Here is a 13791-nt window from a genome sequence, read left to right as displayed (position 1 = left end):
TTATACAAACAGACAATCCTACTGAACATAAAATCAGACATAGCTTATTCAGTTGCACACAATCTCAAACCAAACTAAACCTCTAGTGCTATCTTTTTCCGCAGGGAGCATTATGAAAGTGACAGCAATACATTTAGACCTGTCATTTTAATTGAGATCGTGTACAAAAGAATTAACCACATAGTTTTGAATTACGCAATCATAATATAGGTACATCAAAAATCATAATATAGCTTACATACATAGAAAGGCACAAAATATTTGGTAAGTTAAATAATACGCGAAAACTTATTCTTACATTTATATAGGCTTAATAATTAATTATTATTATGTTTCTAATGTAGGATATCTTCTTCTCTCTTCTTATTTTTTAGCTAGAGCGAAAGAGATGGCGCTAAAATGTAGCCATTCAATTTTTGTCTCGACATTCTACATATTACTTTCGTAGCAACATAGGAAACTTTCGTGGATATTATTTTTTTGATTCCCATTTATGTTTTTAGGGTTCCGTACCTCAAAAGGAAAAAAGGGAATCTTATAGGATCACTTTGTTGTCTGTCTGTCTGTCCGTGTCTGTCAAGAAAATCTATAGAGTACTTTTTGTTGACCTAGAATCTTAGTTAGAAATTTGGCAGGTAGGTCTTTAATAGCACAAAAAAAACCAACAACCGTGAATTTGCGGTTACATCGCAAAAAAAATTTAAAATGTGTCCACGAAAAAATTAATTTACTAGATTGCGCAGTCCATCATTAACTTGCAGTGTTCTACATATAAGTGTTAGGTATACCTTTTACGATGGTACGGAACACTTCGTGTGCGAGTCCGACTCGCACTTGTTCATTATTTTTTATTGCATCACGAAGAAATTTTACTCAATGTAAAAGTTAGTAGTTAGCCAGCGTTTAAGACTTAAATAGTCTTAAACGCTCTATAGATCTGTCTCAGAAACTTGTCTTATAAAGTTATCTACCATACATATACAACTATAAGGAATGACCTAATATCATAACACATTATTAGGAATATATTACCAAAAAGCAACCAAAAATGGTTAATTGATCTTTTATTTAACAAAAACCTTGTAAAAATACCGAATTTTGAGTAATTGATTTGGAGGTGTATAAAAAATACTGAAAAAAAGTATTTCATAACTTGTGACCGAGTTGATTTATATTTTTTTTTTATTCGTCAAAATACTAAGGATAGGTCCCTATCTACCTATCGAAACCGATAGTATTTGTAATACAAGCCCCTCGATAATCTATTTTCCAACAACACTAAGGCTAGGGATTATCTGATCGAATATTTGACGCGCGAAATTTCTCTTCAACCATTATCCGAAAATCTGAGCGGAAATTTTACTTTGGTTTCACTAAGCAGATATCTATAGAGCGCACTTTGGCTTGGCTCAGACTTAAGTTTCAGCTAAAACGAGACAGACTTATGTCAGCAATATAGCGCTATCTCGTTTTAACAATGTCGTAAGTATGAACAAAATCAAAGTGCGCCCTATAGATCTTAGCCTTAGAGCGGTTTCAGATTAGCATTTTTTTGCGCGTAAAAGCTCGTTCTTATAGGCGCATATATAGGTGCCTTCTTTAGATTTGTCCCTAGCCTAATGGCACCCAGAAGAGTCACAATATAAAAAGAAATAAGAGATTCCATATACCAATATAGGTATATTCTGAAGGTTACAGACCAAAACCGGCAGCCTTTTCGAACGATGTTAAGCCAGCGACCTAGGCCGGCGGACCGGCGCCTTTGCTGTGTAGTCTCCATAAGGGACACTACTACAATTTATTCTTCAAGTGGAGAACCTTGTGAACCTTAGTATGTAATAATAAAGTTACATCATCTATTTTAGTATATTTTCCAGTTTATAATGATCAGCCAGAGCACATTTCCGAGTGGTCGTCCCACGCCGCCACCTGCAAAGGAGTGTCCATTTTGTCATTACAGAAAATTTAAAAAAATATCATCATAGAATTACAAAAAAGTTAGAATGCAAGTATTTTCCGGAAAACGTCCCAAACCAGAATCAATTCAAAATCTAACTTTTCCTAGTCCATCCTTAAAATGATTTTGAAGTACAGCTTCAAACCCGGAGACTGACATTACATTTATCTCAGGAAATAGTTTTTAAAAATCTAAATCCATGAGATGTTGTTGATGGCATTACCTTGTTTTTTTTTTAATAATTTGAGAAAACAGGGTTGTTATCTTGCAGTCCCGTGAGCAGTAGGTACCACTGGTTAGCACACCCTGCGCATACAAACTGCGCGAGACGGGAGCGACAGCCCTGACACGTCGGCGCATCTTTGCTTTCTTCATCTATGACCATGCTATAGAACAGGGTTGGCACTCGTACCTGGCAGTCCCATGAGCAGCGCCACTGACTGGCGAACGCCGCACACGAAACGTGCAAGGCAGAAGCGGCAACCCTGACATATTGATACGTTTTCGCTTCCTTCATCACATCCAGGCTATTAAACAGGGTTGGCACTCGTACCTGGCAGTCCCGTGAGCAGTACCACTGGTTGGCGCACCCGGCGCATACAAACTGCGCGAGACGAGAGCGACAGCCCTGACACGTGGGCGCGTCTTCGCTTCCCTCATCTATGACCAGTCGGCCGCCAGACGCGCCCGAGCCGCCCGACGCTGCTGATGCGGCCGACGCACCCGACCCAGCTGACTCCTCGGACGCCCCGCTCTCTTCCTCCTCCTATAGAGACAAGGAATTGTTACCAGAGAATACTAATTAGTATCTTTCAGATACAGAAGGATCACTCTGCAATAAAGTGTAATTTAACTCATACAGCGTTGCGGACTAACCATCATCTCCCCCCTCATCTATCCCATCTCCTACCTATCCTGACCTGCTCCCACTTCTCCCCACCTCCCCGATATGGCTAGTCGCTGTAGTACAATATAAGTTGCCAAATCAATATTTATGGGTACGATTTATGTCCATTTGCTTACTTAATAAAATATTTGCTGCCTCTATTCCGCCGCTTTTATATTTTTATGAAGCTAAGCTTTAGCTGCCTATTTAAGTCATTTGTCGCAAAAAAAAAATTAAAACGCTGCTAGTTTATTTTATTAGTCGCCATTGTTAGGCACCTTTTAATTTGTTAGTCGCCGGCAAAATTATAACCCATTTAAATAGAGTAAACGTATGACAAAAATCCACACCCTAAAAACAGCTGCCTTCGTGATGCAATGCTTCGGGCAATACCGGGAAGCCGTGAGCGGAGCTATCGAAGAGTGGAAGAGGTTTTTAGTTCGTAGGTCACTGCGCAACACCTGCACTAGAGTCAGGCATGCCAGACGGCATCCATGAGGATTTTCCTCATCCCAATTAAAAAAAAAATAGTATGTAAAATGTACTCACCAACTGCACCACCTCAGTTTTCTCCGTCTGCGGCTCGGGTGCCGGCGGCTGCACCGGCGTGATCGTGATCTCGCCGCAGTTCTACACGATTACGATCAACCAATCATTTACTGCCCCATTCAATATTAAATTACTTACTAAATTATTACATTTACAGGCAAAACAGTAGTGCCTTCTTTTTCATATCAATACCCGCGGAAAAAACCGCACAATCATTATGATACAGTACTATCACTTTTATAAGTCGCATCAGCAAAATTCGTTCACGCAGAACCTAACGCTGACTAAAACCAATGAAATACGGACCTTATTGCTTGGCGTTAAGATTTCAAACAAACAAAAAGACTCAAAGACTCGTGCATTCAAAAATAAGATTTTTGCGCAGGTATATTGGCGTAAGTTATAAAAGTGGTAGTACCATACTTATTGCTTACGCACTGAAATAAAATTACGTAAATTTGCTTATGTATAAAATAGCTATTTATTTAATTGCTATAGACCTACTATAATATTATTAAGAAAATCACAATGAAATCTATTTTCGAAAGCGTTTAATATCAAGTCATGATCTATATCAAAAATATGCCAAATGCAAATTCAATAGTTACACAATATTGCAAATGTATAAAATTGTATGAAAATGAAGTGCCATGTTCAATTAAATAAAATGAGTATTGCCATTCTTTAATATTAGAAAATTCAAGATGGCGCATTTAAATATTCGTTCAGTAAAACTTAACTAACTTAAAAACTGAAACTAACTTAAATCTAAATTTTGATTTGAAATATTTCGCGTTTTCAAAAGCCATTCATCCAATTTAGACCTCCAATTGACTTTTTTTAAATTAAAATAGGTCACAAATTAAAAAACACTTATATCTAAATTTTGAATTTGGAAAGATCGAGGCCAATCAGGACACCAATTTGTTTTGAATCTCATACAATGAGGTTGGTACCTTGGCCTGACCGAAAGTTGGCAATGGTGGTGCGTTGGTACTCTGTTTCCGTTCCGGTGACGTGAGCAGTTTAGCCAACGTCGGCGAGAAACACTGAGACGCGGGGGGCGCCGGCTGGAAGGTTGGCAACACCCATTCAAGCTAGTTCCAAATTTAAAATACGATGCGAAGCGGCATGGGCATGGGCGTAGTCTATGGGCGTTGTGGAACTAAGGCTAGACGCGCATGATTTTTTGATGCAAAAATATAATTATCATTAGTGACCGTTCTCCTAGAAAATCGTAACTATAAATAACTAAAGGCATTACTGGAAAAAGTTAGAAACAGATTTGCCACACCCGCAGTTCGATTGCGGTAGAATGAAAGCAACAATGTGACGATCGCAATCACCTCTGATGACGGTCGCTCACTATTGGCTACAATGCATTGTTGCAACAAGAATACCATAAAAGCAAATAAGGACTTCGTCTGTGGTTGCGTTTGCTGGCGCGCGTGTTGTGCCTTTTGGAGTGTTTTTTTTTTTGTTACAAGTGGCCGGTTTTTGTGTTCTGCTGGTGTTTATTGGTGGTGGAACTAACTGGGAAGCGCTTTAAGGGGGCGCCGCGCGTATGTCGGCGGGCGCCAGCACAGACAAAGTCCATACTTATACATATAGTTTCCCTAACTTGTAAATAACTACAAACTTGACATTGGCTAGTCAGTGTAAAGCCAGACGAGAGAGAGCAAAAAAAAGCAAATAACGACAATTGCGATTGTAATGATTGATGCAGGTTTTACGGAATCGAGTTACAGATTGAAGAGACGTGACGACACGCTGACGTTTCGTGTACATTCACCCAAAGCCATTTAATGCGTCGTCAGCAACTTGTAAGTGAACGGGATGGAAGCGCGTGTAGCAAATGTGTTTCTATTATTAAAGCGTTCACCCTAATGTGCTTCGTTGTTACTAAAACCAATCTAGTCATGGACATGTGCGCCTAGCCGAATGATTTAGAAATTCATTGATTACAGACCATACTAAAATGCATTATTTCTACAATATACTTATTAATATAGCTATAGATGAAAATCTTTTATCCTGCCCATAATATTTAAAACAGCCATTTTCCGCGTTTACAAGCCCACAAGACACTCTAAGTAGGTAGAACGTGTACAAATTAACTGTGCACCTGAAGTCGTGACGTCACAATACAAGCGAAAGAGAGATAAATACGACAGACGTAGCGAGAGAGTGGGAGCGACGCATTTCATTAAGGTGCACAGTTATTTCGACCGTGTCATACACAGGCGTTATTTTTCAATCATCCCCTTTCAAAAATGCACGTAATTTTAGGAATTGTATACTTATATACAAAGTTGAGTTCTTAGGCTTAATTTACATTGAGCCAATTAATAAATTAATTAAGTTCAATGTAAATTGAGCCTAATAATGGACCAACTTTCCTGGAGCAGTTTCAAGGATGCTCTTAAGTTTCAATGTAGTAAATTATTTATTTTCACAATTCAAAAGCACTTTGAATAAAAATATTCTATTTTATACTATTCTAATGGCGCTTCAGTATTCAGCATTAAGCATCTGACGTTATAAAATACACAAAAAAGAAAGTGCCTATTGCAATATTTAATACATATTTTCATACCTTGGTTAATATGCCGTGGAGTAACGAGTTTTGCTGAGTTTGTGAAGTGTCTTGACTCGTGGTGACCGGCAGCAGTGAGATTTCAGGGTACGGGGGCGGAGGCGGCAATCTTAAAAGAAATAGGAAATTCAAAAAAATTCAAAATTCAAAATATTTTTATTCAATTAGGCTTTTACAAGTTCTTTTGAATCGTCAAAAGTCACTGGTTCAGAATGCCTTTCCTACCGAGAAGAACCAGCAAGAAACTCGGTGGTTGTTCTTTTCAAAGATTTCTATTTCAAAGATGTTATTGGTACGGCTTAAAACCAGACAACTTATAGAAACAACTACAGTTTCCTTAGTTCCTTTCGACAGGACTTCACAACTGATTATATAATTTTTTATTATCCAAAAGAACTTTGTAAGAGTTTATGTGGACAAAAACTTTTTGTAAGTACCTACTTTGTTCACGTAAAATTCTGGTCGACTGTACCTCAAGTTTTGTCTCAATAGCCCTGCCGCGAAGCTAAGCCAATTGTAAGGTTACTTTTAAAAATTGATTTGAATTGTCAACAATAATATATTTATAATAATATATTTGCAAGATAGCGTTGGGTATGAGACCAGCATTGCTTTGCTGCACGTTGGCGATTGCTTGTCAACATGACAGTTATCAGTTTTGTACAAAATGACAGCTCGCGACTGTTGCATGACAGATCGCTCTCTAGTTGAGATCAATAGGATGGAAAAACAAAGCTAAGTTCCTTGGAAGGTAGTACAAACCTTGGACTAGAAGTTGCTACCCTCTCAGGTGGTTTCACAGACATATGGGCTTCTTCTTGGCTCCTCTCTCTTCTTCTCTCTGGTCTGTTCAAGTCAGGTCTATGGTGTTCCGGTCGGTTCAGCTCCATTGGCCTATTGGGCATGAGACCAGCATTGCTTTGCTGCATGTTGGCGAATTGTACCAGCACATCTTTGAAGGAGAGACCATTTGGTAGACCACCTGCTTGGATTTGTTGGAGACGCTCCAACATAGCTTTCTGATTCTAGAAAGAGAGAAGATACATTCTTACGATGTTGAAGGAAGTACACACTAATACTTAAACTCATTTAGAACTGTTCAACTTATAGCATAATATATACTCAATGTTGTTTTTAGTTTATCACAGTTTTCTTAAGTTCTAGAGTTTTTGTAGAGACCTTTAAATTAAAATATAACATCCATACTAATATTATAAATGCAAAAGTATTTCTGTTTCTTATCTTTTTACTGCCCACCTGCTTAACCAGTTTTGATATTTGTTACAGACGTAGCATGATGCATCCTGGACATATACAACTTTATCCTGAGGAAAAGTCCTACAGGATTTTTAAAACCTAAATCCATACAGATAAGTCGCAGGCCTCAGCTTGTTTAAAATAAATACTGTAAAATATAAGTACCTATATATTTATACTAGAAAATTTTACGATTAATTATCGTGTAGTATCGAAAGTTAATCTTTAGTTTTTTTTATATACTACCTTACAATTCAATTATTTTGTCGTTGCTAAGTAACCAAAACAGCAATATCGTTATTCAATAGTATCTGAGTGTCGAATTTACATTACTCCCGATCCTTGACCCAATTCTTGCGGTCGTGTCTCAGCCGTTGCATCAATTCAATTAGACGACTTGTACCAGAGCTTGTTATCACACTAATATTATAAAGGGGAAAGTTTGTATGTGTGTGTGTGTGTGTATGTTTGTTACTCCTTCACGTTAAAACTACTGGACCGATTGGGCTGAAATTTAGAATGGAGATAGATTATACTCTGGATTAGCACATAGGCTACTTTTTATCCCGGAAAATCAAAGGGTTCCTACGGAATTTTTAAAAAACTACATCCACGCGAACGAAGTCGCAGGCATCAGCTAGTCAATTTATATGCAAGCATTACTTCCAATATTGAATTCTTTAAAAAATTAATATATTTACTCTTAAAAAGAGGGTGCTGACTGGACTGACGCTTTAGGGCCGTAAATACTCATACATTTATAAATACGTTTTTTGCAGCGCTTGCATTTGAGGCTCTAAGGTTGAAATCTATAGAGCGCGTCTTTGGCTTTGCTTAGACTTAAGTTCTAGTTAAAACGAGACAGATTCATGCCAGCGGTATAACGCTGTCTCGTTTTAACAGTGCCTTAAGTCTGAGTAAAGTCAAAGTGCTTTCTATAGATCTGAGCCTAGGTGTGCGGTCCAAATGGGAGCGGGTGCGTCTTGCGGGGCGGCCAGCGTGTAGAACAAACTCTTTTTATAAGAAATTGGCAGGAAGACGCTCGGACGCATCCCAATCGACAAAGGGTGCCGAGCAGGACGGAAAGTATGGCATCGCGCCCGATGTAATATTTGTACGTTGCTACGACTAATGTGTTGAACTTTTGTAATAATATACTATCACCTTTTGTAACATACATTAGGTACGCAAATAAAGAATTTCTGTGTCTATTTCTATTTCTAAGGTTATTGAACACGAATTTGTCCGCCATTGCCCAGAACTTGATCTACGCGTTAGATGAGTGGTGACCCAAGACCTGGCGCTTATTTAGCCCAATGGATAAGCAATACACAGAGGCAATTGCGCTAGACTCCTATGAAGACTTGGATGTTCTGGAATAAAAAATAGGTTGTCTCCAGGATGCAAGCTTTCTCTGTACTAAGCAGATGATGGCCGCAACTTCGTCCACTTGAATTTAGGTTTTTAAAAATTCCACAACAACAACATCACACCAAACAAACACTTTGAGAACAATTTGATTTTCCAGGACAAAAAGTAGCTTATGTTTTTCCTCGGGATGCAAGCTAGCGCTGTACGCATCATAATACTTGAGCCGTGGAAAGCTAGCACACAGACATACTTTCGCATTTATAATATTGGTATGGATAAATGTGTTTCCAAAATTATGAGAGAAAAGACTGATAGATTACGGCTAAGAGTAGCTTAAGATCGCAATTCTGCCCTAGATTTTTGGAAAACTTTGACAAAAAACTATTCTACTTATAAGATTTATTATAATATCTCAATTCTTCTAACAGTTCAAAATTAGGAACAGAATGTGAGCTATAGCTTAAATAAAAATTATAACTTACCATATCCAAATTATTGAACAGCATATTGAGATTACTCAGATTGTTCATGTTGTCCATTTTCGGGGCAATAGGCCGGGGTGTGTTCATCATGTTAGGGTTGATCATGGACTTCATCCTTCTACCGCGCCGCGGGGTGATTTCGGGGTTCCTTTGCCTATAATCCGCTATAATCGACTTCACATCCTTCGTGGGGCCTTGCCGACCCATCGGCAGACCAAAACTATTAAGTTGCCCATTCATGTCTCTAGGAAAACCAGGCATATGACCAGGCATCATCATCGCTTGAGGAAACACTGGTTTTGGCATAGCTTGCATGTGCGCTGCTTTATCATAAGGAGGAGGTAGTCCTGACATAGGATTGAAATGCGAAGTTACAGGCATAACTGGTTGGATTAGAGGATTAACCATAGATCCAGGCTGTTTGATCGACAATCCAGATATCTCATCGCTCTTGTCTATGGCTAAATTTTTCGCTTGGTTGAGATAATCAAAGGGGTCGGTTCGTTCTGAACCATTGACATCCACACTTTTTTCAAATGACAGCACTTGTTTTCTCCTCAAAAGCCTTAGTAAAATTTCTTCTTTAACTTTTTTTAGGTGCAGTATATTGTTCCATTCATGTTCTTTTTTTTGCGCTAGTTCCCTTAATGTTTGTATCTCTGAGAGTAGCTGTTCAGTATGCCTCTGTATTTCGTCTATGTTGTTCTTGGTAGCCGTCTGTATGTAGTCATTTATCATGGTGTCATGTTGAGGGAAGGTCTTCTCTACTTCCGCGCAGAGCTTTTTGAGGGGCGATTCCGTGTCCACTTCTTCGCTGGCGCGTCTTTTGATAGATTGTTCATCCTGCAGAAAACCTTAGGAAGTTAATAGAAATTTATGAAACAAAAGATTAAACATTCCCTTTCCTTCTAACTACTTCTCACCCTGAGAGAAGCCAGATGAATTAATTTTGCTTAAGATTCAAGAGTTTTTAGTTAAAAACGGCAAAGTGAAAATTGCAAATCGACATTTGGAATTATGCCCTATTTTTGGCAAAAGAAAACATTTTTTACACAAACTAAAGATATATCAAATTATTATGAAGTAAAGTGTGACATGAAATTGTTAATTTTTCTAGTTTTTATAGTTTATTTAAGCAAAGTAACCTCAAAATTTTCCCTAAAACAGAATTTTTTCAAGGGTCATAACTTTTAAAGTAAATACAGTTTTAGTATATTGATTATTTTAGGGCATAGATAAATTAGAGAGATAAATAGATGTATGGCTTAGTCAAGATCTAGTTCTAGAACAACATAGAATAGAATAATAGGTGTAATATGTTTGTATGGAGAAGCGTGTAGAAAGTGTACCCTTTATGTGCTCTCAGGGGGTAAAACTGACAACTTTCGGAATCCAGGCTGTTACTGAGAATTCCTTGAAAGAATATGCTAGCCTAACTAAATCATAAAGGCAGTTTTTATAACATTATATAACTTACCTTACTAATATCTCCATTTATGGGCTGTATATTGGGCTTCAGATCCTTTTCAATTTTCTCTGCTGGTACTTCTGTCATCTCCACATCAGGCCCCGCTGGGAATTTCACCTCTATCTGCACACTTTCACTCACTTCTTGAGCTGTCTCTTTCACATCTAAGTGATCTTCTGTCTCCTTTTCACTTATGATTTCCGTGACCTCGTGTTTTCTTGTTTCATTATTGGTTTCTATAGCTGCTGTGTTTTCTTCTTGTGTAGTTGCTGGGCTGTCTGCTTCCTTTAGCTGCACATCTGTAATTTTAAACTATGCATTTAGACACAAAATTCGAAAAATAAAAAGTGATAAACTGAATTTGACCAACTTTCTCTAAGGGGCTATAATTTTTTATGTTTATGTTACTTAATTCAAAAATAATGCATTGCCTGTAGGCTAATTTCATATTAAAAAGCTTGTATAAAATTGTTTCGCTAACTGCAAAGTTTCGCTACTAGATGGCATTAACAGTCACTTGAGTGCTGAATGTAAATACATATATCAAACTAGCCAATATCTGAGATTTCATCTGTGTGGATTTAGGAGTTTTAAATCCCGTGAGGACTCTCTGATTTTCCGGGAAAAAAGGCAGCTTATGTCACTTTCCAGGTCACGCCGATTTGTTGCTTCCTTGCAGCGTGATTGAAGGACAAACCAACAAATGAACAAACTCTCACATTCATAATAATAAGAATGATTTATGCACTTGAATGGAACAGTAATCTAATGGTCTAAGGCGCACTGGGCGCGATGCCCCGAGGAGACACTGGTTCAAAATGTGTCGGTTCAGCAATTTTTGAGGTGTTTAAAATTATGAAGGAAGTTGGTTAAACAATTTGCATGCCCATGGAATAAAAGATCTGGCACAACGGGTGGTAGATTACACCACAATTTCACCTTGGAAACGACGCCAAAGCCTCTGATAAAGACTATAATTGGTTTGGTATACTTTTCTACTAATAATTACGGGCACATTCTCTAATGCTATTTGAAAAATATATGCCTGTAATCATTAGTTGCCGTAATTACCCTACTGGTATTCCAGTAAATTTAAAAATTCTCTGCCTCAAAAAAATCATAAAACTGCAACTACAAGTTTCTATGACTGGTTAGAATAGAACATAACAGAGCTTACAGGGTGCCTATGATTGTACATAATGTGCCTAATTTTGTAGTACAAATCACTAAATAATTCAAAATCTAGTGTTATTGAGGATTCAAAAGTACTTTAAGTTTTTTTTTGCATTAAAAAAAACTATTTCTATTTATAATTTTCTGTAGTGAGTATCGCGAGGGTGATAGCAATAGGTACCTTTAGACCTGTCCATTTTATTTTACTTAGACTGTATAGTATAAATTATATTGTAATAATTAACCAGAAACTTAATAGTGTTATTTTTTCCCTATAGTTTAAGGATAGTATTACTTTAGAACTCTCAATTTAGTTACAACGTACAAAAGAATTAACACCATTATAAGGCAAAAAGTACAAATATAAACACACATACAAATAAAAAGTAAAAATACAAAGCTGAAAATGGTTTATTAAATGCATGCAATAGTTTGCATGCAATGCATACGGTAACAAAGGTAGGTAATATGTTTATAAATTTTTTTAAAATTATCGCTGATTGACTTGAGGCAGTCAGTCTTCAAAACATTTGTTTTGAGGTTCCATAAAATGTGACGCCCTAATTAGCGGTTTCCTGCCCTGAAAGGTTTGGGAACCCCTGATATGGATTGTACACGGTTGACGTGATACAGGGACTCAGGTGATTTGCACAGCTCCAAAGAAGAAAGAACATGACTGATCTTTGCATTAGCAATTTTACTATCTGGATAGTTTTTTTTATTATTCCTGATGGTGAGTGATGATGCAGTCTAAGATGGAAATGGGCTAACTTGGAAGGGGACAGGGGTATGGCAGGTTTATTAAATCCACACACTTATCAGTTTCTACACTGCATCATACTGAAATGCTACATCACTTAGTGGCACAGTTTTGCCGGTAGGGTGGTAACTAGCCACAGCCATAGCCTCTTACCAGACAAAAGTTCCCTGCTCTATCTCATTCTATTCTATTCATATCTCATGATACACGGAATTGATTGATGCGGAACCTATAGTTAGTGTTATCTTAATAATATTATAAATGCTAATATACCACTCTCTACAATAATACCTTTGACAGTCTCAAAGGGCTGTGGATTGTTGCATTCCTTCTTCGTCTCGCCTATCGGCTCTTTGGCATCTTCATCACAGCTTTCCTTGTCTCCATCGAGCTTGTCATTCATCAATAATGGGTCTTTCACTTCGTCAATACTAAGGGGGTCCACCTCATTCTCACTGGCAATCTCCGCCGGGGACACTTCGGCCAACCGGTCCTTCGGAGATTCCACTATTTTAATACCTATATCGTTCATGTTTATTTACATACTTCCGATTCACAATTTCACAATGTCAGCACGCCGCACAAAGGTTCAACGACTTCGAAACCATCCACACAATCATCATTACACTTTAACAAGCACAGCCACTTATAAAACTTTAGTTAATCTTCGCATAAACCACATTAGAACAACAAACAAAGCGGGCAATTAAGATATTTGGAATTTCTTTTCCATATTGGGAGACTGTGAGAATAAAGATTGATGCCTCTGAACTGAGCAGTCGACGACCGGTTTTCGGAACGACAAGCAATGTTTTATATTAAACTATAGGCGACTTTAACTTTTACATTTTGTAGTTACATTACGAGGAGTAATTTCTACGTTTAAATTAATTTTATTTAGAAAATAATCCCTTCTCGCGGAGGACGCAACACGCAAGCACAGATAAAAAATCATGTGGAGAATTTACATAATTTTATTATCTATGGTGGCCTAAATCATAATAGATGAAAAAAATGCTTTTTAAACTTACAATTTAAAATATTTTTATTTGATTTTTTATATAAGTAAGTAAGATAAGTACATGAGTAAGTATTTAATCAAAAATTGAACAAAATTACAAAAACATTTTAACGCCAAAATAAACACTTCCGCCGGATGCGTAAATTAAGGAGGTTAGGTTGTTTGATGGTTTGTAATATTGCTCATTGATATAGCTTCTTATTATGACCAACGTCTAGATTAAAATAATAAAGAAAGTATTTTATGCACAAAAGAAACTTCCCATTAATAA

At 37.4% G+C, this 13791-nt stretch overlaps 1 protein-coding gene across 2 annotated transcripts; it reads right to left on the bottom strand.

Annotated features, from left to right (window-relative positions):
- Positions 1–773: 773 nt before the first annotated feature.
- On the bottom strand, positions 774–13436 carry LOC123872408. Of its 2 annotated transcripts, XM_045916669.1 has the most exons (9): positions 12791–13436; positions 10576–10865; positions 9099–9941; positions 6751–7013; positions 5989–6097; positions 4349–4462; positions 3393–3473; positions 2511–2723; positions 774–1929 (listed from the first exon to the last, which is right to left on the bottom strand). In XM_045916669.1, exons 1-9 carry the CDS (start codon positions 13029–13031, stop codon positions 1888–1890), a joined length of 2196 nt encoding a protein of 731 aa, XP_045772625.1. In that variant the 5' UTR covers positions 13032–13436; the 3' UTR covers positions 774–1887. The 2 variants fall into 2 exon arrangements, with proteins under 2 accessions (XP_045772625.1, XP_045772626.1); XM_045916670.1 differs by lacking the exon at positions 4349–4462 and having other exon boundaries at positions 775–1929.
- Positions 13437–13791: the final 355 nt, after the last annotated feature.

This window comes from Maniola jurtina, chromosome 15, assembly GCF_905333055.1.
Source record: "Maniola jurtina chromosome 15, ilManJurt1.1, whole genome shotgun sequence".
Lineage (NCBI taxonomy): Eukaryota > Metazoa > Arthropoda > Insecta > Lepidoptera > Nymphalidae > Maniola > Maniola jurtina.
This window is presented reverse-complemented; position numbering and strand designations above follow the sequence as displayed.